This window comes from Eleginops maclovinus, chromosome 10 (genome assembly GCF_036324505.1).
Source record: "Eleginops maclovinus isolate JMC-PN-2008 ecotype Puerto Natales chromosome 10, JC_Emac_rtc_rv5, whole genome shotgun sequence".
Lineage (NCBI taxonomy): Eukaryota > Metazoa > Chordata > Actinopteri > Perciformes > Eleginopidae > Eleginops > Eleginops maclovinus.
Window position 1 is genome coordinate 2892491 of NC_086358.1, and position 27278 is coordinate 2919768.

General features: G+C 40.1%; 1 protein-coding gene across 2 annotated transcripts in view; it reads right to left on the reverse strand.

Annotated features, from left to right (window-relative positions):
* Positions 1-2854: 2854 nt before the first annotated feature.
* mapk8b (mitogen-activated protein kinase 8b) overlaps positions 2855-27278 on the reverse strand; it is a 28957-nt gene continuing 4533 nt past the window's right edge. Inside the window, exons 2-12 of one of the 2 annotated variants that reach the window (XM_063892751.1) lie at positions 24406-24586; positions 23143-23272; positions 22110-22168; positions 19450-19588; positions 16387-16552; positions 14478-14549; positions 12892-13074; positions 10264-10388; positions 8745-8808; positions 8269-8346; positions 2855-7406 (exon numbers count right to left, since the gene is read on the reverse strand). In XM_063892751.1, coding sequence (XP_063748821.1) covers positions 7342-7406; positions 8269-8346; positions 8745-8808; positions 10264-10388; positions 12892-13074; positions 14478-14549; positions 16387-16552; positions 19450-19588; positions 22110-22168; positions 23143-23272; positions 24406-24527 — 1203 coding nt within the window. In that variant the 5' untranslated portion in view covers positions 24528-24586 and the 3' untranslated portion in view covers positions 2855-7341. Of the gene's footprint in view, positions 7412-8268; positions 8347-8744; positions 8809-10263; positions 10389-12891; positions 13075-14477; positions 14550-16386; positions 16553-19449; positions 19589-22109; positions 22169-23142; positions 23273-24405; positions 24587-27278 lie in introns of both variants that reach the window. The other variant, XM_063892752.1, reaches the window with a different exon arrangement.

The window sequence follows — 27278 nt, forward strand, 5'->3', positions numbered from 1 at the left end:
TTCTATATTTAGGTAAAGCTATGCTAACTCTTGCCACTGCTTTCTATCTTTATGATAGGCTAGGCTAACTAGCTGCTTTCTATGGCTTCAAATGTATCCTACAGACATGAAAATACTCTCAATCTTCTCTTCAAACTCTTACCTTAAGGCTAATAAATGAAGTATTTCCTGAAATATAAAGCTGTATTAACTGTAAAGTCAGTTCACCAAAATAAAAAAACAACATATTTTCTCACCTGCATGTAATGGTTAGCAAATTGCTTGTTTCTTTTAAGTTACGAAGAGAGGTCAAACGTTGTAATGGCTTTTGACAGATTGAGGAAAATCTAAAAACAACAAACCTCTTGTAAAAAAAAAACAATGATGATGGAAGGAATGTTTGGAGGTGTAAAAAATGACAGGTATCTGCAGGGCTAGGCACCACTAGGGTTAAATGGGAAAATATGTTGTTGATAATCTGAGTGAATTGACCGGTTAACTGTACAGTGGTAGTTTAAGCAGAAGTATTCCACACGTATTTATGGTATATTTGGGCTGCAGGTACGGATGTTTTACTGTGGAATCAAGTTTGTAAATCAAAAACACAAAAGCAAGTGGACAAAACTAGATGTTCAGAATTATTCCTGTGGAGCAGTAATAGGTGGAAGCTCTGCAAAAAGCTGCTTCTGTGCTCTCTTTTTCCTCAGGCCCTTCCAGTGCCTCGACAACCTCGTCACCATCTGCATTTGATGGAAAAAGCCTCAGTCGTCGGGTCACTCCGATCCTTACAGATGTCAAAATACCGTTAACGTACAACAGGGACAATGGAAACAATTATTCAAGCATTTTCAAAGTATGCTGCCTATAACACAGGAGGCCGCTTACAGTACATACCAAAGCTGGGCCGCTGAAGATCAGAATGACCTGCCTGGAAGCCATGTTGATTTTGGCACATGAAGCTGAACACTGCCCTCAAAGAAACAATGGAATTTCCTGGTTGTGCCTTCAGGGAAGTGATTTTAAATAGGAAAACATTTTAGTGTTGCTTGCTTGTCCAGAGATGTAGTGCATATATTGGCCCCATAGTACACCGTGGCTGCATTGATTTTATTTTTATTTGTAATCATACGGCAACACTCGGCTATATATGAATAACTCAATGTCCCTAGAAGGTGCCAATTCTTGTGAAAGTGAATTGTGAATTGAATGGAAGTTTTGAATTCAGAATGTATCATTGTGGTGAATGTAATGTGTTGTTGATGACACCAGCCCTATGGAAAAAATACAATTTAAAAAAGGGGGGAAATTAATTATGAATGATGGTGTTCAGTTCATCCTCTATTGTCTTGCTTCCGGGACATGTCATGCATTATGGGATGCAGGTAGCTGTGATCTGGTCCTTTTTAAAAAGCTGAATTATATGTTTCCAAAATGAAGATTTGCAGATATCTCTTTTGTGAGAATTGCATGCGAGTAAATTAAGAAATGTTTTTAGCATCTTATCACCAATCAGACGAATGTGCAGAAGTGATGCTTGTTTGTTAAAGTGCAGAACAAATTACAAGTGAAAGTGTGCATTTGGTTAGGCAATGTGACTGTATTTTCTTTTCTTTTATATATTTTATAAAGAAACAAAGCCAATGGTTTACAAGGTAATTTTCCTCCACTCCACACTATGATGGTCTCAATCTATTGCAGGTTCTTTAATTCCAACAGAGGGCATTTATTTCCCTCGATGTTTCACGACTAAGGCTCAGTGTTTCTTACTGCTCTGCTGATTATCTATGGTGCTTATTTATTATGGATTTCCACTGTTGTAATGAATGGACATGTATGGGAATAAAGGTGACAAAGAAAAACACTTGATGGATTTGTGCACATTAATTAACTGGAATGAAAGTAGATCAATGTCAAAGATTGGGAAGAGGAATAACTTCCACCTTGTGTACTAATTCCGTAAAAGTAGGCCCCTATTGTTCAAAGTCAATTACTATTTATCAATGCATGACAAACGAGTGCAGAGGTGGAAAAACATTGATTTTGTGACTTATTTTACAGTCAACTGTTAGGGAATAAGTGCTCGGTGCATTACAGAGATAAAAACATGACCAATAATGCAGAGTATGTCAATTAAAAATGTATACAACGAACTCTACCACTTCTCTTAAAAGTGTATTCAGGTGTTGAAGGCTATGCTAACCTTCTAATCAACAAACTCACAATGTGTTAAACTATCTGAACTACTTCAGTTTTGTGAACGAGGCGTTCATTTGGCTTTAATTCTGAATTTATCTAACCATTTTAAATGTTAAATGGACGGTATTTATATTGCCAGTGTTTGCGACCTTCAAAGTCAGCATTCACTCAGAGGCCGAACAAGGTGCCACCTAGCATTCACACACACTCACACACTGTCCGTCCTACCTTAAACAAGGGCACTTGTTGACTGCAGGGCTGGGGAATGAACTGTCGATCTTCCAACTGGAGGACAGCTGCCCCTAAAATAGACTGAAAAGCCTTGTTGCAGCATACCATTGTTCAAATAGTGAACTTGACTATTACGGCCCATAGTGTTTCACAATACATGATGTGCAATGGTCAATTAATCCAGCTTTGTAGTTACCGTTAAGGTGGATATCCTGAACCCAATTTCCCTTTTTGTCTGTGGCACGTAATTCCAAGCGTATTTGTTCATATATAAATAATGTAACCGTCACCAAAATACACAAAACCATCATATAGTTAATTATTCCAATTAAGTAGAGCTTTTTACTTGATCAAAGGCCACCAAAATGGTACTCAACGGTTCTGTATTATACAAGGCTACACATGTTTGGTTCATTGATACTGTAGGAAAGAAGACATACAACCAAAATTCAAAGTGTATTTCTTTTATTTGCAGTACATGTTCTTTTTTTGTTGTTTTTTTTAGGAGGTGGCATCATCAGATCCCAGTGCATGTATTCTAGTAGTGCACTTCTTCGTAGGTTGCGTTTTTTTGGGACGCGCAGATCCAGGAATTCTTAAAACTACTTGCATGGCTGGATTCACTAGCAAACATTACAAACCAGCACCATACATATAATGATTTCTTGTAGGTATTTACTCATCTTTTTTGTGTTTATTAACATTATTGTCCTTACCACACTGTAGATCAGAAACCTGTTGGCCGTGTTGTGACCCAAAGAACTTCCTGTCTCTGCGTCAAAACCCGGGCCGACAGATTTTGATTGGTGGGTAAGACTGATTACGTAACATCATGACTATAAACAAGTCACAGAAATAAAAATTGATCTTATTCATAAAAAAGGAAAACATGGATTGACAGTACCAAACATTTTCTTTACCTTCAGGAGACAGCTAACAAAAGGCTAGGCCCATCACACACTACTAGCACAGTTTGCTGAAGGTATTGCACATTTAGTTTAAAAACAAAAACAAACCAAAATAAAAGAAACCAAAAAAACAAAATACATATAACAATTCTCTTTACTTCTAGGTGAAGTATACATAATGTACAAAACTAGAAGTCTGTTGAAACCGACAAATAGTACACTTTCAAATAAATAAATAATGGAATCTGTTATTCACACGTCTTCGATAGCTAATTCTGCAGGCGACTAAGTATATGCAAGAACGGGCAGAAATTCAGCGTGAGGTAGTTCATCAAAGCCGACTTAAATCAGAATGACAGTTTGGAGAGATGCGGTAATTATAATTTAAAAAAGCAACAACCACCTAAGATAAAGGAAACAAGACCACAAAAAAAATACTCCAATTAAAGCCCCTAATATTGGGCTAACGAAATTAAGAGCACTTTACACAACAAAGTGTTTTTTGTCTGATTGATTATTTTATACCACTGATTTTCTCCCTGCCTTCTTACATATGACATCATTTAGGTTTTGTTTTAACTCAGTGTTGAAAATTAAAACACTGCTGCACACAACTGGACAATTTAACTGGTTGCTGTTTGGATCTACAGTAGACTGCAGATTCAATTCATTTTTGTATTTCATAATCTGCCATTGCACTTTACAAAACCTTTCCTTTTTAATTCTGGCTACTAAAAAGAGAACAGCACCTAATGGCACCAGCTGTTTGTAGGTTAAAATCGATTTAAATAACATACCCCACAATAACAAACCCCATAATAAACAGGTTGCACCACATGAATTAGTTCTTACACAGAGCTAACGCTAGCCTGCTAATATTCCATGTCAACTCGTGTAGCTAACTGACATAGCTAGAATAATTAGCATGCCATATCAAATGCTAGCTGTTGCGTAGCTAAGTACAAAGCTAACGTTAGTTTGCTAATATATTTAATGTTAACGTTATATAGCTTAGGGAGTAAGCTAATGTGTGTTTATATATAAGATGTTAACTGTTGTGTAGCTAAATATCAGAGCTAACGTTAGCTTGCTAATATGCGAAAATCTAACTGTTGTGTAGCTCAGTAAATAAGCTAACGTTAGCTTCCTGCTAGATAACGGTCCATTGTTGCCTAGCTCACTGACAAAGCTAATATATTACCCGTTTAGACTGAATAGTAGAAGATACAGTTAAATGGTTTTTACTTTTTCAGTACACTTAACAACATGACTTGTGATGTTTGAGAAGTTAAGTCAAACAAATCTTGCAAAAATAACAAAAATAGATTTAAAGGTTATGCTAATAATGAACAAATACATTTGAGACATTTCTTGCTTTTGACTTAATGTAAGGTCTTGTTATGAAACACATTGTTCTATGTATACATATACACGTGAAACCCCTTTTCAACATTGCATGAAATACTAATATTGTAATTTTTGGAAGTTATGTCACAGCTATAGTAGTAACTTCAATTTGATGTCGTCTATCATTAAGTTTAAATGGTGCAACCTGATAAACTAGCTGGTGTCCAGAACTAAAAAAGTAGCAATAGTGCGGCAGAATTTGAGAAATCAAGCTGTTAAATAAATAGTTTGAATAGTTTGTTTACCCTTATATATTTGGCAGACAATTACAAGTCTTTTAGTAGAGAACAGCATATTATACTGCAGGCTAAAGGCTTTCTCGCAAGTTTGCTTTGAGCAAAAAGTCCTTATCAAATAGCAGTAAAGGCAGTAAAACGAACCCTAAGTCGGTCTCTTGCAGATAACAAGTTTAGTTTTGCAAACATTTCAAGCAGACAGCATTAAACTGCAATTAGCCTAGCAAAAAGTCAATATTGAATATAGCATGTAAGCCTTTGTTTGATTTGTTCATGATCATAACAATCCCATATCCGTTACATTACTCTGTTTAGATAGCTTGTATTTAATATGGCTTTTTTAAACTTGAGTTACTATGGTTATTATTCACCTTACACCACAAGTGTTACTTTATTTTTTTTGTTTAGCTCTGCATCTCTGATATATGTTCGTTACTAAAGCATCAATCTGCAAATTTAAACAGTTAACAGTATCCAAACCGTCACTAAATACTGACAAAAACGCAGTCGCAAAATTCCCTCGTTTAGTTTGATCCAGTAGTTGAATTTAAACCCACCCTGTTCATTCATCTCCTACAATCATCACATTAAATTAGTACTCAAAGAAAAGCCAGAAAAAGGTTATTAACCTATATTTCAGTTGTTGCCACTGCAAAGAAACACTTCTTTTTTATTTTACTTTGATGAAAGACCTTGATAAAACTGCCTTTTTTCTCCTGAAATTACTCAACGTATTCGCCCTCACCTCCTTACCCTGCAAGACGCCGCCGTCTCCCGCTCAAAGGGTCGAAACCAAAACAAGTAGAAAAATATACGACACATTTTGTGAGAACTACAACCTTATCGGTTTGAAAATGGAAACCACCGTTTTAACCATAAACACGCAATGAATTCCTCCAATGCACTCAGGAATGAATGACAAACAGGCACTTTTCCTTTCAAAGCTAAATTAAAGACTGAGAACAAAGGGCACAATTATTGCATACCGTAAGAATGGTTTGTTTCTTTTGACTCTCGTTTGTCGTGCTAGGTTTTCATTTTTCACAATTGCAGGCAAGTCTGGTACGCAAAGTGTTCGGCCCTCCTTTAGAAAAATCACTCTTAAATTTCCCTAATTGACTATATTACCAAGAACAGGATCTGGTATTTTTTTACCCATCAGGCTGCAGAATCACTATCCCTCAATCCCCCTTTCACATGTGTTCTCAAAAATCACAAATCCCTACTTTACTGAAGCACATACTTACACCACCACCGATTTTACGACCTCACACAACTCATGTCCATAAACTTCCCACGAAAAAAACATTCCCAACTTTTAGCGACAACTTACTCTTCAAAGCAAGCCAGAAGGAGCTCTGTGCATCCCGCCCTACAAAAGCAATACCACCGGTCGAGATCCATTAGCCTGTTGCACACGAAAAGACTTTAAAAGCACTTAAAAAATACAGAAGACGGTCATCATAAAGCTCCAAGTTATCTCGCTAAACCTAACCGTGTCATTCTCCATCCCTTCGCTAAAATGCAGAATCATATGCTGGGTGAAAATCCTTTTTTGAAACCCTATCATCGGAACAGGAAGAGTAAATTATAAAGCTTTCATCAACTTTTTTACAATGCAGGAAGTAGTAGTGACTCACAAGAAATAAAAACATGTTTTAGGATATGTCATAAGCACTCAAAAGATATCCATAGGTAGAACAGATAAAGGGGAGTACTAAGATCATACGTCTGTCAATTCCATCATGTTTCAATGGCTCACTGCAAACTCGTATCGAAGATAAAACTACATCTACCATAAAATCTGTACAAACTCAATCTACATTTATATGGCAAGTTGTAAAAGCAGTAGCTTACGAGTGAAACGAATGAAGTCCAACAGAAAAATAGATCACATTAAAACTTTTTTTTTTTTACACATATTTCTTTAAATTCTCACTGTCGGTTAAAAACGAACCGGAACGTAGTGAAATCATAAAAATTCTCTTATCGTCATCTTAGGTTTGTGGAAGAAAATAAAAATTAAGAAATGCCACAATAAATTACAGCTAGGACTCAAAATGAAAAAAAGAAGATAACTGTAATTCTATTTTTTTAAAGAAAGAAAATAAAAGATCTGTCCTTTCAGAAACAGCTAGCTGGCTAATCGCTACACTACTGAAGACTAGCACAAGAGGGGAAGAGGGAGGGGCAAGGGGGGCGGGGCCAGTGTAGTGGTCTTGGGTCTGACCAGGAGGCGGGGCCCAGCCCAGGACCAGAAAGTGGATGGGTGGGGGGGGGGGGGGGGTAGATGATAGTCATCTGCAGCAGCCCAGCGGCCACGGGCTGGATGTAGCGGCGGCGGCGGCGGCAATGCTAACCGTGTCCAGGCTGCTGTTGAGGGGTCAGGGTGGAGGGCACGTCGATGAAGGAGGAGGAGGAGGAGGAGATGTGGAGCTCACTGCTGCACCTGTGCTGTGAGACAAAGGGGAAGCTCGGTGGTCAGCGAACACGAGTGACCATGCACGTCTGGGGGGTTATAGGGAAGTTAAATATAGAAAAGATTGGATAACACAAGTATTCAGGAAACAGTTAAAGGGAATTAAAGGGCACATTTCCCCATGTTTTAAAACATCTAATAATAACGGTGTTTTTATGACTTTCTTTTCTATATGTATATTTTTTATTATGTGTATATTATATATTATATGACTGGATACCAAAAGTGTTTACGAAAAAATTAAGTATTAACAATTAGAGGTTAAAACATATGTGGTGGGCGGTGGTGGCGAAGTCCATAGGGGCTTGGCCTGGGAACTGGAAGGTCACCAGTTCAAGTCCCCGAAAGACCAAGTGCCACCGTGGTGTCCCTGAGCAAGACACTGGTTACCTACACTGCTCCCCGGGCGCCTTACATAATGGCAGCCCACTGCTCCTAACACTAGGATGGGTCAAATGCAGAGACCGCATTTCGTTGTCCTAGTACTTGTACTCTGTGCAATGACAATAAAGTTGAATCTTCTTCATCTTCAACTTCATATTCACACACATGCAGCACGTAGATGATACACTTATTATTCCCAGAAGGTAAAATAGGCAAGAGAATAAATACTTTAAAATAATCAAAAAAGCTAAATAAAATAGTTATAATTAAACATGCAGGAGAAAAAAACATTCCTCTGAAAGCCATTCAATGAAACACAAGATGGTTTACGTAATCTATAAAATGAAGTTGTACTTTTAGAGTCAAACCTGAAGATTTCTAGACCTTTCATAGAAATGTGTATTCCTGCTTTAAACCAGACATCTTTCTCTCACACACTGACACTCACCTATGGACGCAGGCTGTCCTCTGATGACTCCGTTCTTCGTCCTTTCTTCCCAGTCAAACACTTCTTTATATATCAACTCTGCAACAGACAGGACACCACAGTTAGCTCCAGTCAGGAAGAGACAGAATGCAGGGGGAGGCTGAAAGCTCTTCACTCATGTCACCTTTCTGGGTTTTTAAGTGCAGTTCTGAGGTGCTCCTCGCATTTCACGTTTTTCTACAGGTGTATCCATTGCACATGCATTTGGATTTGAATAAACTACATTTGGATGTAGATAATGCAACATGTGAATCATTTATCTCTGGGGTAAAATCGGGACGTGCCTATGCAGAGGAAACGTGCATATCTGTTGGAGAATGCAGATTAAAGTCTCCCAGCTGCAGAGCACGAACACAGAGCGACATTACGCAACAGGCTGCAGAGAGCCCAGTTCTTCTGACAGATTTTCAGAGAGAAGCAGCAGAGGATGTTTCTACCTTTCCACTCCTCCACCGTGTGCTCCCTCTCATCCAGCTGCTTGTCTGTGATCGCGGGCGGCGGCTGGAAAAACAAAGACACGCTGTTATAATAGGGTTCTGTCTTTTGAACCGATTCTAAACATAGAGGAGTAACTCTGCATACTTCACACTCGGGGAGAGGATGTTCAGGATAAATAGTAAACAATGATTGTGCCTTTTTGCTTACACACACACACACACACACACACACACAAAACACACAACACACACACATAACCCTTGTGCCTCACAAAAATCTGTGACAAAAACAAGCATCAAAATATAATAGTTCTTATTTTTCACAGAGTTAAATCTATTTAGATAGAATGATAGAATCGGAGGATGAAACCCTCTTTATTAGTCACATACATGCACACAGCAGAGCACACACAGTGAAATTGGTCCTCTGCATTTAACCCATCCTAGTACTAGGAGCAGAGGGCAGCTATCGTGCAGCGCCCGGGGAGCAATGGGGAGGGGGGGACTGGAGGTGTCGGGTGCCTTGCTCAAGGGCACCACAGCAGGGCCTAGGAGGTGAACTGGGACCTCTCCAAGTAGCAGTCCGCTTTCCATATTTCAAGTCTGTTCGGGGACTTGAACCGGCGACCCTACGATTCCCAGTCCAAGCCCTGTACTGACTGAGCCGCTGCTGGACTAATAGCTCCCAAATATTGCTTTTTTAAACCATTTGAACTCTAGCTTGTCTTCATAATGCTACTCTACTGAAACAACTGAAGCATTGCCAACTCACTGCTAGGTTTACAGTGTTGGATAAGTCAATCATTAGCGACCACATTAATGTGCCTGGACAGTTACAGAGTAAGAGTCTCAGTATTAATATCTATAAGGCCTGAGCTGTGCAGTCCGTTGCATCAGTGAGCTTGATGCACGCTTCCGTTCCCGCTACTGCAGATAAACGAGGAGTAAAAGGGGAGTAGCTGTTCTGCAGTATCTCCAACTGGAACCTACAGACTCAGCTTATTGACGGCACAAAGTAGAAAACTGCTGCATCAAACCCTCCTCACATTAAATCCACTTAAAGCGGAGTACTTCTTTGGACTGCACAACGTTTTTCAGGGAAAAAACCTTAAATTTATAGCATGCAGAGCTGAACCTGGGACGGAGTCAATGGGATGCATTTACGCAGTGGCATAAAAAAACCTGTTTTCTAATCTGCACTTCTCAAAGCTGTGCTGGGTTTTCTGAAGACTGCTTTCATGCCACAGAGGAGAGAAACAATTCACACCATCTCCAAATCCGTCTGATCACAGGCTACATCATTTTGCACTCGCTCAGTCTTTGTGTTTCCACCGAGAGAGAGACAGAGAGAGACAGAGAGAGACAGAGAGAGAGAGAGAGAGAGACAGAGAGAGAGAGAGAGAGAGAGAGAGAGAGAGAGAGAAAGTGGGCTACATAGTTTGATTTAATTAAACTTACTTATTTTGACAGAAAAACTCATTAAAGATGAAGAACCGTTCATTAACCGGGTTGTACTTACCGCCTCCACTTCAGTCGGGTCGTACCACACGTTGATGTAGGGGTGCTGCAGAGCCTCGTCCACTGAGATCCGCTTTGACGCGTCGATCACCAGCATCTTGGATAGGAGGTCCCGGGCCTGGCTCGCTGAGGAGGAGTTAAGAAAAGAGACAATGGTTGATGTTAAGGTTTGATCAAAATCTGATTACTGTATTGTGTTACAGGAATATAGAAACGTCATACTGAGAAATATTTGGATATCTAGTTTCTTTTATCTCATTGCTCAGATAATTGCTTTTTAATTCATTCATTTTTAGTGTCAGCTGGTACCGTTTGTCCAGTCCCAGTAGTGGTTAAACTAACTTGCTTAGGATGTTTGAAATTGGGAAATGTACATAGGAAAATACACATTGTTGTACCCGTTGTTTGTGTTTACGGTGCAAATACCTTAAATGCTGCCCTTTTTCACATAATATTGCAGACACCAACTGAAACCCTACTCATCTGTTAAACCGTGCTCTTGCATATCTGTTTTTGTGTCTGTATTTGGGTTTTCAGGGATATCCATGTAGTGCAATGTTCTGTGTAAGCTTCTGCAGCACTCAGAGCCAAATATGAACATCTCAAACCTTCAGTATAACAGGAGTTGTTCACGGTTTCAAAAGAATCCCGCCTCTGTAAATGAACGAGGACAATAAAATCCTTCCCCCTGCGTCCTCGTGTTGTTCCTGTCATCTCCGCTCCACGTGCACATGAAGACACGCTTGAGGTAAACTCCTCTGAGCAGTAAACAACTCTGTCCTCAGCTGTCAGCTCCTGTAATAAGTGCTTAATCTTTAGGCAGCCGACGAAAATGGATTCGTCACTCGGGCTTTGCTGTCAGCGGATGTTTGTGAAGATGCAAAAATCAAACGGATGTTACGAGCAGCAGAAGTTCATCTTTTGAGGCTTGGATTTATTATAATGAGCCACCATGGAGACATTATGAGAATCCTTCAATTACAAAAAAGCCATTTAAAAAGTCAACCAGGATAAATTCTACATTAACAAAAAAAGGCAGAGCTTTAAAAAGACCCTTTCCATTTTTTAGGCAGTAAAACGGAAACATAACGTGGAAATCAAACTCATTATTTCCTCACAACGTCTGGGATGTGATAAAATAGGAATGTGCAAATGGTTTCCCTTCAGGCTGGACAATTTCTGCACCTGGAAGAGAGGAACCATTCCCCAAAATATGGTTTTAACTCTTAGCCGGAGCTACACTTACAGCCTCACACAAATCTCTAATCTTCCAGTGCTTTCAGTAAGCCTTTCGATCCGTGGGGACGTTTAGGGCTTCTTAATTTTTCATCACTCATGGCTTTTTTTAACGCATATGGCACAGATCTTTCTATTCTCAAATCGTTTAGGTTTTCCAAAACACACAACACACCCTAACAGCAGACTTTTCACCCTGCTCCCATCCGGTAGGCATTACAGAAGCCTCCGCTCCCGCACCAGTGGGCTGAGGAAAAGCTTCATGAGGCTGTGCCCCTGTTGAACTCCACTCCATTAGCATCCTTGCACTCACTGCTGTACTGTTTGGTACTCGTAGAACTCGTTAATTGCACTATTTATATCTCCATCGACTAGATAACTTCACTGCTCATATGATACTGTACACATAACCATCTGTACAAGTAGCTTACACTGTTTACACTGTTTACTGTTTACACTGTTTACTGTTTACACTGTTTACACTGCTTACTGTTTACTGTTTACACTGCTTACTGTTTACACTGCTTATACTGTTGCTGTTTCTGTTTGCACATATAACCCATATGGCATCATTGCCCTCACTGCTGCACTGTTACTGTAAAGACGAACATGTCATCCCGCATTGATTGAACTAATATACAGTTCATATGAGTAATGTACACACACCCAACTGTACCGGTTGTTCATACTGTCTATACTGTGCATATACAATCTGTAGATACTTCAATCCCTAAATACCTACTGGTATAACATAGTCATTTATTTTCTCCCTGTATATATTATAGTACATCTTTGCACTTCTGGTTTAACTGCATTTCAATGGCTTGTACCTGTACTGTGCACAATGACAGTAAAGGTGAATCTAATCTATAATTATTCTAAAATGACTTGTATTCAAACTACAGACACTAAGAGCACTAAAGACAATTAATGCCCATTAAAACCACGAGCCATTGCAGCATAACACCAAGCATTGTGTTATTTATAAGAGCCCTTTTTGTATTTTTCCAGACATTTTCTTACATTTGTCCTCTGAAAAAAAAGAAGCTATTTCCTGAGTTTGACTACGACCATTTCTGCATTATTATCAAGAATGTTCTTTTTAGGTAAATAAACTGATGTTAATATAATATTTGATTGATTAAATTAAAAAATAAATAAATTAAATGCAAAATATTTAATAATATTACACAACTTTTGGGGGAAAATTCATAATTATGTAACACTTTCAAATATTGAAAGTAGGGTACTCTCCCAGGAAAAATGTAATTAAATAATAAAAAACGAAATTAATTGAAAGAAGCGAAAGTGACAGACATTCCAGTCCTGCAAGAATATTAGGGTACATGTTTAAATAATGCACCGTGTTTAAGAGAGACATCACAAGGCTTACCTTTCAGTTTGTTGTGTTCAGAGTCTGCAGGGAACAGCACGTCGGGGAAGAGCTTCTCGAAGCTGTAGCCGGCGTACCGGGGTCTGTTCTCCACGTAGGTCCGCACCGACTGGTTGAGCTTCATCAGGAACTCCTGGGACGGCGTTCCCAGCTGCTCGATCACCTTGTTCCACTGGTCGATATCTTCAGGCTCAAGGTTAAGAGAACAACTGGACTGGGTTTGGACTAAAGGGGGCGGCCTTTCCAGAGTCAGGTAGAGTCATTTTAGCAGCATTTTCAATAAAAAGGGAGCCATTTGGAGACTTTCTTGCACTGTGTTGTCATTTAGAAGGTTTAGTGAAAGGCTTGTTTATTATTTACTCAAAGGGGAAAGAGATAGACTCTATTCTAACCTGTGGAAATCAGTCAGACTGGACATAAACGTACAGCTGAGGCTGGGGAGGCTCACTACAAGTAATCCAGATGTTGGAAACACTGTATGCAGCACGTTTTCTTGAGAACAGAAACACATACAGATGTACCTGCAGGACATACAGTACTCTCTCTCATGTTTAACACTGAATGATCAACAATGAGGAAAAGCCTGGTTTCGCAACAAAATCTCGTCCGTAACCGATTTTATTAGCGACTTTTGAAAAGCGATCAATAGTGCTTTTTTGACGGGTATTTACATGGTTTGAAAAAGTGTATTTTTATTAACTTTAATAATTTAGAAGAAGGTGTAAGTTAGGGAATACAAATGTTAGCAGATGAATAGACAATGATCTTATTTGCTGATGAAATACCGCCTGAGCTGGGACCAGCGTGTCCGTGCTGGTCAACGCAACCGAAAAAATGTACACCGCTTAGAGATGTCCCGCCCCTGAGCCTATCACGCACAATGTGTTGGACAGCTAGCCAATAGGAGCGGATGTTACAGAGGTAAACAGAGGACTCTGATGGTGTGGGTTGGAGAGAACCTTTTTAGCCTTTGCAGACCATTTACATGCAGTAAAACCTACATGACACACTACAGCAAAGGGAAAACCCCAGAGAGTAAAATAGGGCTTCTTTAGGAAATTCAAGCCGACATAACCATGGAGCGCTGTCAGGGCTGGAGTGCTATTGTAGCCCATATTGAAGATGAGCTCTCCAGCACTGGAGAATGTATATCGGTGATACTTATAGCATCAGCTGCTTGATAAAGGTATAAGGTATAAAGGTATTCTGACCACCTGCCTTCAGAATCCTTAGTGGGACAAATCCTCTTAAAAATATAGTTTTCAAAATGGTAATTCCCTCTACACAATCATAATATCAGTCAGAATAATCATAATTAATTAAGACTCATCACAGTTAATTAAGACTCATCATAGACTCATCATATTTTGATGACATCATAGTCATCAAAATCGTTCAGCCCTAACGAGAAGCGACCATTCGCCGATGTTAATTGATGTGAAATAAATAGGATGAAGAGATTGGCAGGTTTTCCCCATTGTGTGAAACGATATGAACAAGATGTGAGACAGAAGGATGAGAGACATAGACTGCATTTAGGGGGGCGGGGGGAGGGGGATTTGGATGGAGGTTCAACGTAAGGATACGATCAGTGCCTGGAAACAACACACTACCCCGGACCATTTCAGCCATGATGCAGCCAACAGACCAGACATCAACTGAAAAATGAAATGACAAACCACCAAATTAGCATGCAGGACTGAAAGAATAACCCCAAAACATGGAACAACATAACAGAAGGGGAAATCATAAATCAAAAAACATGATGTGGTGACGTGTATGTGAGGGACGACAGAAATGAATCGCATGCAGTCAAGTGCACTCATTGACCGAGGTCAGTGAGAAGATGCTTATTATTAAATAATGTTTAATGTTCTGCAGCAGGTGCATTGAACGTTGAATCATGAGCTTGTATAAGTGAGACTCTGACTGTCAAGGTCTGCTTTTTATTTGTAGAAATGCATTTCAACAGCCTCTGTATCCTCACTGCAATTCCTTTAACTTGTACATAGTTTTTGGTCAAATCCACCTGACAAATAACCCCAAATCTCCCACATATTTCTGGGGTAGAACCACTTTTTTTTTTGTATTATGCCAGGGAACAATTCATCTTTTTGTGTGACTGCTGCTAAGGATTTAATGCAGAGATATGGAGCGCAGCGTGAGGATACACAAGCATATTTAATGCAGGATCTCAGCTATGAACGAGCAAACTACTCAGTTCTATTTCAGGTTTTTTTCATGTGTCTTGAAGCAACAGTGCAGGTGCAGAACGGTGTGTGTGCAAGGAGTCGTGTGTGTGTGTGTGTGTGTGTGTGTGTGTGTATGTGTGTGTGTGTGTGTATGTATGTATGTATGAAGAGCAGGTGGGTGGCTGTGATTCGAGGTGTCAGGCAAATCTGAGAAATAGAACAACTCTAGCTGCTCACAGGATTTGAACTCCGTGCGATACGTCAGATGGAAAAAGAAAAAGAGAAATAGCTTGAAGAGATGAAAGACGGTTTGGGGGCTCCGTTGTTTCTCTTTCAGGATAAATGCCAGACACTGCTGCAAGCAGCTCAAGGATACAATCCCTTCCTGGAAAAAGGATTTTGTGGCGAACCATTTCTGCCATAATGCAGCCCACAGCCCAAATATCCACTACATGTGCGCAGCGTTAAAAAGGAGGGAGAAGAGAATAAGCAAAAGAATGCAACAAGTCAGCAGGAAAAAATAGATTTGGTCAAGAGGATGAAGGATGAGAGACGAAGGTACTCTCCAGAGTTTTGATATAATGGGAACATTATTACTACAAATCGACCGAATGATTTCTGTACAAGAAGGAAGAATCGTTATCCTCTGAGATCTTTAAAAGTCTAAAAATCAATATTTGCCTTAATCATGTTTCTATCGCAGGAAATAAAACATTTCAGTAAGTAAGAAACCACTGGTGTGTCTGTATGCTAAATATGAAGCTAGAGACAAGTAGCTTAGCTTAGCATAAAGACTAGCAACAGGGATAAACAGCTAGCATGACAGCCATACTTTATGCTAGGCTAACCTGGCTCTAGCTTCATATCTAACAAACAGATATGAGTGGCATCAGTCTTCAAAACGTAAGGATATTTCTTAAAATATTCAACTATACTTCAAGGCTTCTTTGTAAAACCTGTGATACTAAGAGAAACTGCGGAGTCATGCACAAGTCCTCACTCTGGTGTTTGTAAGCCAGGCTGAACGGAGCGCAGGACCGGCAACCTCTTAACAAAACATCAAACGCATGCTGAAGCACTGCTGGGAACTGCGGTCCCTAGACAGGAAGTTTCCCACAAAGCACCGCTGCCCAACAAGCCAACTACCCCCCCGATCCCTCGGGTGTGACATTTACAGGAACAGGGAGTGTGGGAGTGTGTGTGTGAGTGTGTGAGGTGCTGAAAAACATCCCATGCAGCAGGCCAGGCGGTAGCTGCGGAGCTCCTCATTGGTCGATGTGGGGGAGCCGCTTCCTGTACTCACCGTTGGCCTGGTAGCCCATGCCCAGGATGACCTCGGGGGCGCGGTAGTAGCGGGTCACGACGTAGGGCGTCATGAGGAGGCCCGTGGCGGCTGTCCGGGCCAAACCGAAGTCCAGGATCTTCAGCGTGCAGTCGGACTTCACCACGATGTTGCTGGGCTTCAGGTCCTGAACAGAGAGGAGGCGGGAGAGAGTTAGAGGGACGGAGGTGGTGAGATAAGCTGCCTGAAAAGTTACAGGGAAGAAGTTTGATATTGAGAATCAAAGAATAGGTTATTTTCTTTACCTTTTGACTTTAAAATCCCCAGGTTTTTCCTTACCTAACACGGTGTCTGACATCAAAGTCCACAGAAAACAAAGCTTTCATTTCCACTTTAGATTAGAGATATCGTTTTCTCACGTTTGCAAAGTTAACCAGTGAATTAATCAAGTCAGAATAACAAGCACGTTCAAAACAATAATTATTTCCCCACAGAATCTGAGCCCTTTTGTTTCCCTTACGACACAACATGAATATACATGAAAGGTATCTGTAGAATACATGATATTCAATTAATATGCTTTGTCTTGATAGCATATGCATTATTACTTAAAATACATGATTTAAACTCCTTATTTTGTTTTAATCTGTGACTCTATGCCCAATTAATAAAATAAATACGTCTTTCTCACTGGGAATCGATTTTATTTTGGTGTAAAAGAGACTTTTTAAATACAAAATGGCCTTAAATTAACCACTGCACATTAAGTAAATGGTCCAAAATGTGTGTTATACAAATCTCCACATAAATGATATTGAAAGAAGTAACATCGGTGGTGCAGCTGGTATTTGTTCTCCATATAAACCAAGCTGTGACAGAAGATGCATCCAACAGCTCCGTGTTTCCACATCAGGGCTGTAAAATGTCACCTGACACCTGCAGGAAGACAGGCCGAGCTCAGGCTCTAATTGTCTCGTTAGTCTCCTGACGAGTGTCTGAACTCCCCCGATGCGTGACAAAAACAAAGACTATTTTAAATGATTTTCCTTTGAAGAGGAAGTTTGTTTTCTCTGTGCCTGTTGCTAGGATTTAGGGTGGTAGGTGGTAGTAGATTAGAAATGTCCACTCCTGTTTCATGATGACACCTTTTCTATTGATCAGGACTCCCTGGTGAGGAGTAAATAATGCTGAAAAATAAAAAAAGGACAGCTCAATCAAACACACACTTACTCCAGTAATCTGAGAGGAAAACACATCTAATTAAATGTCAGACCTCAACAGATTTTCCCGGTCAAAGTCTGGTAAATAGCAGCTAACAGAAACACATCGCAGTGGAGCTAAAGCATGTGTAATGGCCATTAGTGGAGGGGAAATTAATCCTAAATGGGGCAGACAAGCACCCAGGAAGTGAGTCAGGTGTCCAAGAAAAATGTCCTAGTGGCTAACTTGAATTTATGTGTCAGTCAAGTGATGCAATTGGGCTGCAAAAAAAGGCTTTCCCATTGACTTACATTGGGAAAGATGCATCAACTACCCAGTATGAGCATTTGAATACCTTTTATTCAAATGTTAAGGTCCTAAAAGATGGAAAATGCTCTTAAAGCCAGTTATTCACCTGCCTCCATTAGTTTAAATGAGCTAAGATCAGCTTGGGCGACAAATTGGAGGCGGGGCTTAAGGAAAACACAAGTGCACGGACCCTGGAGTTGACCTGCATGTGGATTATCTGGTTTTTCTTGCACTCGAGCCATATTGGCTTCATGCGCCACTGTGCAGCTTTCATGGGAATAAACAGGGCCAAGCCTCCAAAGCTGTATCCATGTCTCCGTTTTCCATCCATGCGTAGCAACTCTGAGCATCTTACGGAAGACTACAGCGCTCCCATCGGAGAGGTAAAGCCTCTGGGAACTACAGGAGCTGAATCTTTGCCGATCCATGACTCATGGTGCATGTGTTACCTTGTGAGAGCGCTGCGTGCTAACGCTAGCTCCGCCTATGGCTCGTTTAGTTCTGGCTGGCAGAGCAGGACGAGCTAATCTACTGTTGTGTTCTGGGAGATCTGTGTGTGTGTGTGTGTGTGTGTGTGTGTGGGGGGGGGGGGGGGGGGGGAATTGACTGTGTGCATGCAAGAGGGATGTTGCTGCTGGCGCTTCAGGCTATGTGTGTGTGTGTTGTTTCAAAGTGAACCAGCACCTGTGTGTCTGTGTGTGTGTGTCTGTGTGTGTGTGTGTGTGTGTGTGTGTGTGTGTGTGTGTGTGTGTGTGTGTGTGTGTGTGTGTGTGTGTGTGTGTGTGTGTGTGTGTGTGTGTGTGTGTGTGTGTTACTGCAACCTGTCCATTATCTCCGCCTAGTAACAGCCTGCTGTTACAAGGAATTCAAATCAGATTGGGATGAAACACTTCCCCTCTTTGTTTCTACTTAGAGGTAAATACTGAACGAAGACAGTTAAAACCCTCCTGTCTGAACATGACATTGAGCTGTCGCTGTGATTGGCTCGGCTGTTTCAGAGCCAGGAGAGCAGTGATATGACTCGCCCAGAATATTTTATTAATTACCACCAACCCCGATCCATATTCACCTTCATCAGACCCTTCTGCATGAAGCTCTGTTGCACCTACATGAACATGGAGACACCCATGCAGCCACGATTTCAATAACATCGGACCCTAATTCACCTTTGCTTATTAATATGTCCAAAAACTGCAGTGTAAATATTACAAGTTGTACTTTTCAGTGGGATTTTGGAGCCTCTATTCCCATCTGATGGCATGAGATGTCATTTAGCTGATGCGTTTATCCAGAGACTCATAGGAAGTTCAATAAAGCATGAAGAATCAAACTCCTGCAGGTACAGCTGCTTTTAGGTGCTGGTGCATTTCTTTCAAATGAGCTAACCCTGCACAAATACTACAAAGAGCTTTTATTTTACTCTATTTTTGGTGAGGTTTAATGGTTAAGATGTCAGTGATTTCGTAATTTCTCAGAGCCCGGCCAGAAATGAAGTGTTATTTTGTCCTCTTACTTAAGCTGTTTTGCTACATCATGCTCAATTGGCAATTGGTTCCAGGTGTCTGTGGTACTCACCCTGTGTATGATGCCGGCGGCGTGCAGGTGTTTGATTCCACACAGCATCTGGTACAGCAGGTAGGACAGCCGCTCGTGGTCCAGCTCCATCTGGATCACCTGGCAGAGGTTAGCATCCATCAGCTCCATCACCAGATACCTGCAGGGACACCAAAGGGGGAGAGAAGTCAACACTTTTTGACATTTCACTGATATTTTCCAGGCATTTGACAAGATGTATTGATATTCTATTTATATTTTCAGACACTGGGATATTTTTCCAAGAGTCACTGACATTTTTCTACTATTTTTAGATAGATAGATAGAATCGGAGGATGAAACCCTCTTTATTAGTCACATACATGCACACAGCAGAGCACACAGTGAAATTGGTCCTCTGCATTTAACCCATCCTAGTACTAGGAGCAGTGGGCAGCTATCGTGCAGCGCCCGGGGAGCAATGGGGAGGGGGGATTGGAGGTGTCCGGTGCCTTGCTCAAGGGCACCACAGCAGGGCCCAGGAGGTGAACTGGGACCTCTCCAAGTAGCAGTCCACTTTCCATATTTCAAGTCTGTTCGGGGACTTGAACCGGCGACCCTACGATTCCCAGTCCAAGCCCCTACTGACTGAGCCACTGCTGGCTTTTAGGACATTAGAAGAATATATTTGGACATTTTATTGATATTTTCCAACATTTTACATCGATATTTTCTATTTTTAAAGAAAACAGACATTTTATTTGTATTTTTAGGTCATTTTTACTTTATATTTTATATAGGTTTTACAACAGGGATTTTTTTAAAACCTTTTTGCCATTTTTCTAGTATTTTTGGGATATTTTACAAATATTTATCTGGAGTTTTTTTGGATGTTTAAAAAATATTTCCAATGTTTTTGTCTGAAATAATTTTTCTACATTTTAGTCTGGGTTATGTATTGACATTTGTCATTAATATAAAAGATAAATATATTTTAAAAAATACAATAAATTCATGTAAAAATAAGAAGTTAAAGTAAGTCTAAAAAATAAGAATACATAAAATAAAAAAATCCATAAAAAAATAACAATTTAAATAAATTCAAAAGATTTTTATATAAAGTTTAAACATCAAATCCATGAAAGGATCAAATACAAATACAAATATTGACATCATCACTCTGGAGAGGCTTAACTTTCCTATCCACCCCAATAGTAAAACTAAAATGTGGAAATGAATGTAAAGCCACGTTTTCCTCAGCGATGCATGTTCCCCGTGGCCTTTAGGAAGTGGCAGACAGTAATGGCTCTCCGTCTCGAAACGGTGATGATGTTATGTTCTCTGGCAGCTGTTACATCACCCCCATCTTCACACATGGAGGAAGAGACCTTCAGAAATATTCTTAAACATGAAGACACATTTTTGGGGACAGAGCCAGCACCTAGCACCGTCAAAAGTTGATGATATGTTTGAGTACAATACGTTACTGACATGTTATCGGTAACACGAGTCTGCATTCAGGTACACAAACAAACAGCCCAGTGTTTTCCTCCGTCCTCTAAATGTGTGTGTTCACTCCGAAGCCCTCTGGCTAAGATTTGTCCAGTTTCCTTTTTAGCTCCAATCAGGCAGACACAGCGCTACACACACACACAAACACACACTCTCAGACACTTACACACACACACACACACACACACACACAGCTTCGAGAGGATGGCATTAATCATGTTTGTTCACGTCATACTCCGCAAAACCATCACTTCCCCCCACATCTCAGTTTAGTATTCCCCTCTCTCTGCCATCCCACAGCCAGCTTCCACTCATGGAGGTCCTGACGACTTCAAACACACCGGGAACGCTGCCAAACATACCCCAAAGTTAATCTTTAAAAAGGCAGCGTCCACCCTGAATGTAGAATTTTTAAAAGTCAGGGATTACAGAGGAATAAAATGAGGCCAAAATGCTGAATCTGAACTCCTCAAGGTCACAGTATTTATTGGTTTGCATTTTCAAGATTGTGTTTCATGGCATCAGATTTTGTTTTAATGCACCTTTGATATCAAATATGGCCATTTGCATGTCATTGTGACTTAAAGGATAACCCAAAATTAAACATACTATCATCATGGGATGTAATGTGGAAAGGTGGTTGGTGAATTATCTGAAAAACCAGATTTATTTATGACATTTTACTTTGCTTTTTTGAAGTTTGCTGGTCAGATTTGTTCTACATTTTATTCATTAATGCCATTTTACACTCAGTGATTTCATTCCTGTAAATTCATTTGAGATATTTTACCTATCAGTGTATTCTTCAGATTTTTAAAAATAATCTAACTAGTATTTTACTTAGAATATTTGGACATTTCATGTGTTTTTTTATATATAATTCTTGAATTTTTACTAATATTCTGTGACTTTTAGAGAGGGTTTTTCTGGAAAACAATCGTAAATTCTCCGGTTTCTTTTTACGCTTTTCATTATTCTGTCCACATATCCATAACCATACAGCATGTCTTTTATAAAAGTCTTCTCCCTGCACTGTGTGCCTGTAGTAAAGCATCATTACACACCAACCAACGATCAGCTGAGCCCCTAAAAGTCAGAAAGGTAATCTCAGCCCCCAGCAGGCTGCATCCTGGATCGATTTTACAAACACACACACGGAGCGGAGGACATTTGGGAGCAGCAATACTCACACATCTTGGAACTCTTCCAGTGTCTTCTGTGGTGTGAACACATTTAACAGGCCGATTATCTGCAGGAATAAAGATAAGGGTTATTTATCTGTGAGAATGGAGGAAGACAGGAACAACTGCAGCAGCCTGAGCATCAATAATGAATAACAGGACTAAACACACGACATGACGGAGCACTGCGGTTATTTACAAGATCAAGACGTCCATCAAACAAGGGGCTCTGATGTGCAGCCTGATGCAGCACAATTTACAAATGGACGCACAAGGACAAGGACAGTGTTCAAATTGATTTAGTTCAATTATCCGAAGCTGTCCTCGGGGCACGCTGTGTGTCCGTTATTACTTCCATCTCAGAGTCACGGCTCCCCGTTGCTGCTTCATCACATTTCATCTAGACTTATTGAAAGTCTGAAGCAAGCATGTGCATTTAAACTCAGATGTAGGTTTTTGTTCATAGGAACCAAACAACACACAATAAAAATCTGAGTATGTTTATTTATTCGGGGGAAATCGGGTTGTTTGATGGTTGTTCTATTTTAGAAAAAATAATAAAAAAGATAAATATATTTTTAAAAATTGAATAAAATAAGAAGTTTAGGTAAGTATAAAATATTTGTATATAAAGTTAAAATAGTAAATCCATTAAAAGTACAAATTAAATAAAAAACAAGTATTTAATATAAACATAAAAAACTTAAAATAAAAAAACAATTCAAAATTAATAATTCAAATAAAATTCAAAAGATAATATATATAAAATAATATATCCATTTAAAGTTAAAATAAAAACTGTAAAAATGTTGTAAACTAAAAGTTGAATCCATGAAGGGATTTAAATAAATACAAATATTTACATGAATTTAAAAGTTAGAGTACAAATGTGCATACTGTACTATAACATATAACATGTACTGTACATCACAACATAGCCACAGAAGTAAAATGGTAAATGTGTCCCGGCTCACCCTAAATGGTAAAATAGACGTACAGAATCATGAAAATATGGCTGAAAATATCAGAGAGAGTCTCTTACGTTCTTGTGGTTGACACATTTCATGAGCACCAGCTCCCTGTAGGCCCGCTTGGCGTGAGTTTGGTTCTGAAACGGCCGACTCAGCTTCTTGATGGCGACGTTCCTCTCGAAGTTGTGGTCGTACGCTGAACTGAGGGGAGGAAGGAAAGCAAAAGCCCAGTCAATAATAACATTTATGTTTTAGCAGCACTTCTATGAAGACCACAGGATTGTTTTTTTACACCCAGAGACTCGTTTCCTACGGTGCTGAAGAGCAGGGACGGTTTCTGCTTTACAAAAACACATTTCAAAGCATTGAGCTGTTTATTTTACCGTTACGGGGCAAATGAGACGCATTTAGGGGAATTTTCTCCATTTCCAACTATCTTCTCATGTTTTTGTGTCTGAGTGACTGATGGGAACAACTATTTTAGAAATTGGCCCGGTATTAAACGAGAGCTCTGCAGCCGGCAGCCATGAAATGGGCTTCACCCAAAATGTGGGACCACTCAGCGTGTTCGTTTCTATGCTCCGTTTGTTGTTATAGGAGGGTAACAACAGTACGGAGAACACCCTGGAGAAAAATGCAACTTTATGCTTCACTTTTCTCTGAATCCTGGGTGTGTGTTTTTAAAAGGTTCAATCTTTTAGGAAACAGTATTAATTTTGAAGAAGAAATCTGAAGTTTGAAAAGAAAATCAAAAAGGAAGAAAAAAAGTGTGAGTTTCTAACAGAAGAGGAAAAAAGTGGGATATCTTTAAAAGTGTTCCCTTTCTTTAGGAAAAAAAAGTCAAAACATTTTTGGAAAAGTGATAATTATGAAGAAAAAAACAGGAATTTGAAAAAAAATAAAGAACTTTAAGGAAAAAAAATCCAATTTTGAAGAAATAGTTGGAAAATGTAATTTGGGGAAATTATCTGAAGTTTGAAAAGAAATGCAAAAGCAGAAAAATTGTGAGACATTTTGAAACAAAGTCAGAAATATTTGGGAAAGCGATAATTTTGGGTTTATTTTACAATATTCCATCCACTATATCCGGATAGAAAACCTTTAGTCCCTACAATTAAATATAAAGGAACGGACAAAATAATCTTACCACGTAGAGTTTCTACAGTTTTTACAACCACACCTCACAGAGTTTGTCTAGTTAGTCAGTCAGTTATCAAGTGATCACCTTCGAGACAACTAATGAAGACCATGAAATGCAATTAAAGCCCTATAAAAGGTCTGATAATTAAGTCTAAACTGCTATTTTAAGGACCGGGACATAGTCTTTAACTCACCAGACGATTCCCTGCGCTCCGGATCCGATGGGTCTGAGGTTCTGGTAGCGTTTTAAAACCATGAACGTCGAGTCGCCCACATCTATACTGTAGTACTCCTTCTCACGCTTGTTCCGGTTCATGGTGAGGCCGTGGACAAACGCAACCACTGGGCATCCAAGTGGAGCTCTCCTCTCGAGACCTGCGACGCATACAGAGGAAAAACAAACGTCATTCATGCACCTTTTCTAAATCTTATTTCCCCTTACGTCCTTCGATAAGCCACATCCATACTGAATTACAATGCAAGGACTTCCAAAACACTCTTTATGAACTGCATGTTTCCAAATCAGCGGAAAAAAAAGTGAGCTTCCTGCAAGTGTTCAGGACAACAGCCAATGAAATGTGAAGTACTGCTACTGTAGATCGACCAATCAAAGAGCTCTGCAGAGTCCAGGCTGTCTGGCTCGGAAACAGCTAATTATTTCACCCCTTCACTTAGTAAGATTGAATGAATCACTGCTCCGGTTGGTACAATGAGGAGACCTTATGTAATACCTTTATAACACCCTTATTCAAAAGCTTGCCGTACAAATTTGAGTCTAGACAGCTGCTTCCTTATATTCATTCTTTAGAGTCTAATGAAGGAATTTAGTTTGTATATTTTCCCACCTCTAGCCTTCACCTCTAAACATGATAGAAGAATATTCTGTACGTGTGTGTGTGTGTGCGACGGTAAATATCTGCAAACCAATTCATGATCAAACACATAATGCATCCTCAGAAAAAGGAACGACAGCAATCTACTGGACATGTTCAACGTACACACCACAGATGTTCATGCCTTTAATAATTTGCACTTTCTACTCCTGCACAATCTCTAAGCTGCATTGCAAACACACTATAACACTTCAACCAGGCCTGTCATAAGAGGAAGATCTAGGCTTTGCATCGGGCATCAGGCATTTTACAGGTTAAAAGTGTCCTATGCAATCACCGTCAGATGCTCCAAATGATGCATTGAAAACAAAAGCTCCTATGCAGCCGAAGACACGTCCTGCATTTATATCTATAGGTTACATAATACACGTTATTGCCTGGATGACATATTTGTTTACCCTGTAATTGAGTCATTTTCTCCGGCTTTATGTGCAACACAGTGAGCGTTGATGCTTGAATCCGCTTACTGCTCATAGATGTGAGTACATGAATAGAGAACAAGGGAGTAAAGGAGTCAAATAAATAAAATAGAGCAACTAAAAGGTGTAATTTGTCTCTGAACAGAAGGTCTGAACAGTCAGGAACAGGCGTTGTGCTAAAAAATGAAAAGCTTTTTGCAGACATTCTGGGCAAAAATGGACAAGAAGGCTAAAGGTACTCATTCATTTTAACAATAAAATAGACAACTCTCACATGAAATAATAATAGCCAGCAGTGTGTATGATTAAATAGGGGAATAAAAACAAGGCAGAAGCAACAAATTTGCACTTTTACAGCCCTATCATTTGGCCCTGGACCCACTGTCTGTTTATACCCCTGCAGAAAGCCGTGTTCATCTGCATGCACTCCATAAAGACTTTGTATGAATCGACCCCACTGAAGCGCAGATCATGTGTGCAGTGGTACGGGATGAATATAACCGGCTATAATGACTTCTATATAAGAGCCTGTGTGATGGAGGAGGCAGGAAGCTGGCCGAAGACGGGGAATCATTAGTGGAATTTGGAGCGTTGCGATGAGGAGGCCTGCTCTGTGAGGATAGCTGTACGTTGCACGGACCCCATCGACCCCTGGATATCTCTGACTAGCACCAACCCCCCCTCATCTTTAGCCTATGAGCTCTTTGCTAGCCTCTCTGCTACACTTGACTTCCTATTCTTGGGAAAACGGTCCTTCAAAGACTCTTCCCTTCCTTTTAGCGTCAGGAAAATGAACCGCCCCCTCTTCCTCCTCTCTCATACTTCCTGCTTCCTCTCCTCTCTTCTTCCCTTTGACTTTGATCACAGCGTTATCTTCTGTTAGCGCAGGAGGACCTTATCCCCCGTCTGCAGCGGACGGGGGATAAGGTCCTCCTGCGCCGTGCAGACGTTCAGGGATTTAGGAAAAGGTTCCCAGAGGACCCTGGACTCCATTTCTTTATCTGACGGCAAGAGACACACAATGCTGAATGTCTGGACTGAATAGCTCAAGCATTCAGTCGTACTCTCGCTGATACAGAAACACACATTTATGAAGCTTCTTTAGAAACAAATGCTGACCAAACACATTCACACACACCCTACTATTACCATTAACCTCTGCCAAGCCTCACCAGAACTATAGTCGCTGCACAATTTGAAACATAACTAACAACAGATCATTTTGGCTGATATTTTAACTGCAAAATGATCCAGGATATTGTTACGTTTTGCATGAAAAAATATCGGTAAATGATTTTTAGAGGACAGAATATCTCTGCAGCTCTAAAATACTTCATTCAAAATGGTATTTTATAAGTCCATATGGAGATATTGTGCAGCCCTACCTACCTCAACCCAAATCCAAACCCAGGAAAGTGGCTCTACTGGCAGGGAACATTTTTAAACATGCCAGTTTAGCATGGATTTCCCTCCAATTGAAACTGGCCACATGCAGCTTTAGGCCGACCTGAACTGGAGCCGCTGTGGGAGCATATAAACACTCAGGTTGTAATGGTTTGTGTGTTTGTTCCTGCAAAACCTTGAGGCCATAACGTGCTAGCAACATATGCTAAAGGTTAGCACAACAAGCAAATTGGCTTGAAGTCTATCACACTTTAGCAGGTTTAAATCCAAAACTGACAAACCCTAAGACATGCCAACGCAAATTCAGAACCAGAATCAGAAACGGGTTTATTGCCGACTAGGTTACCTCAT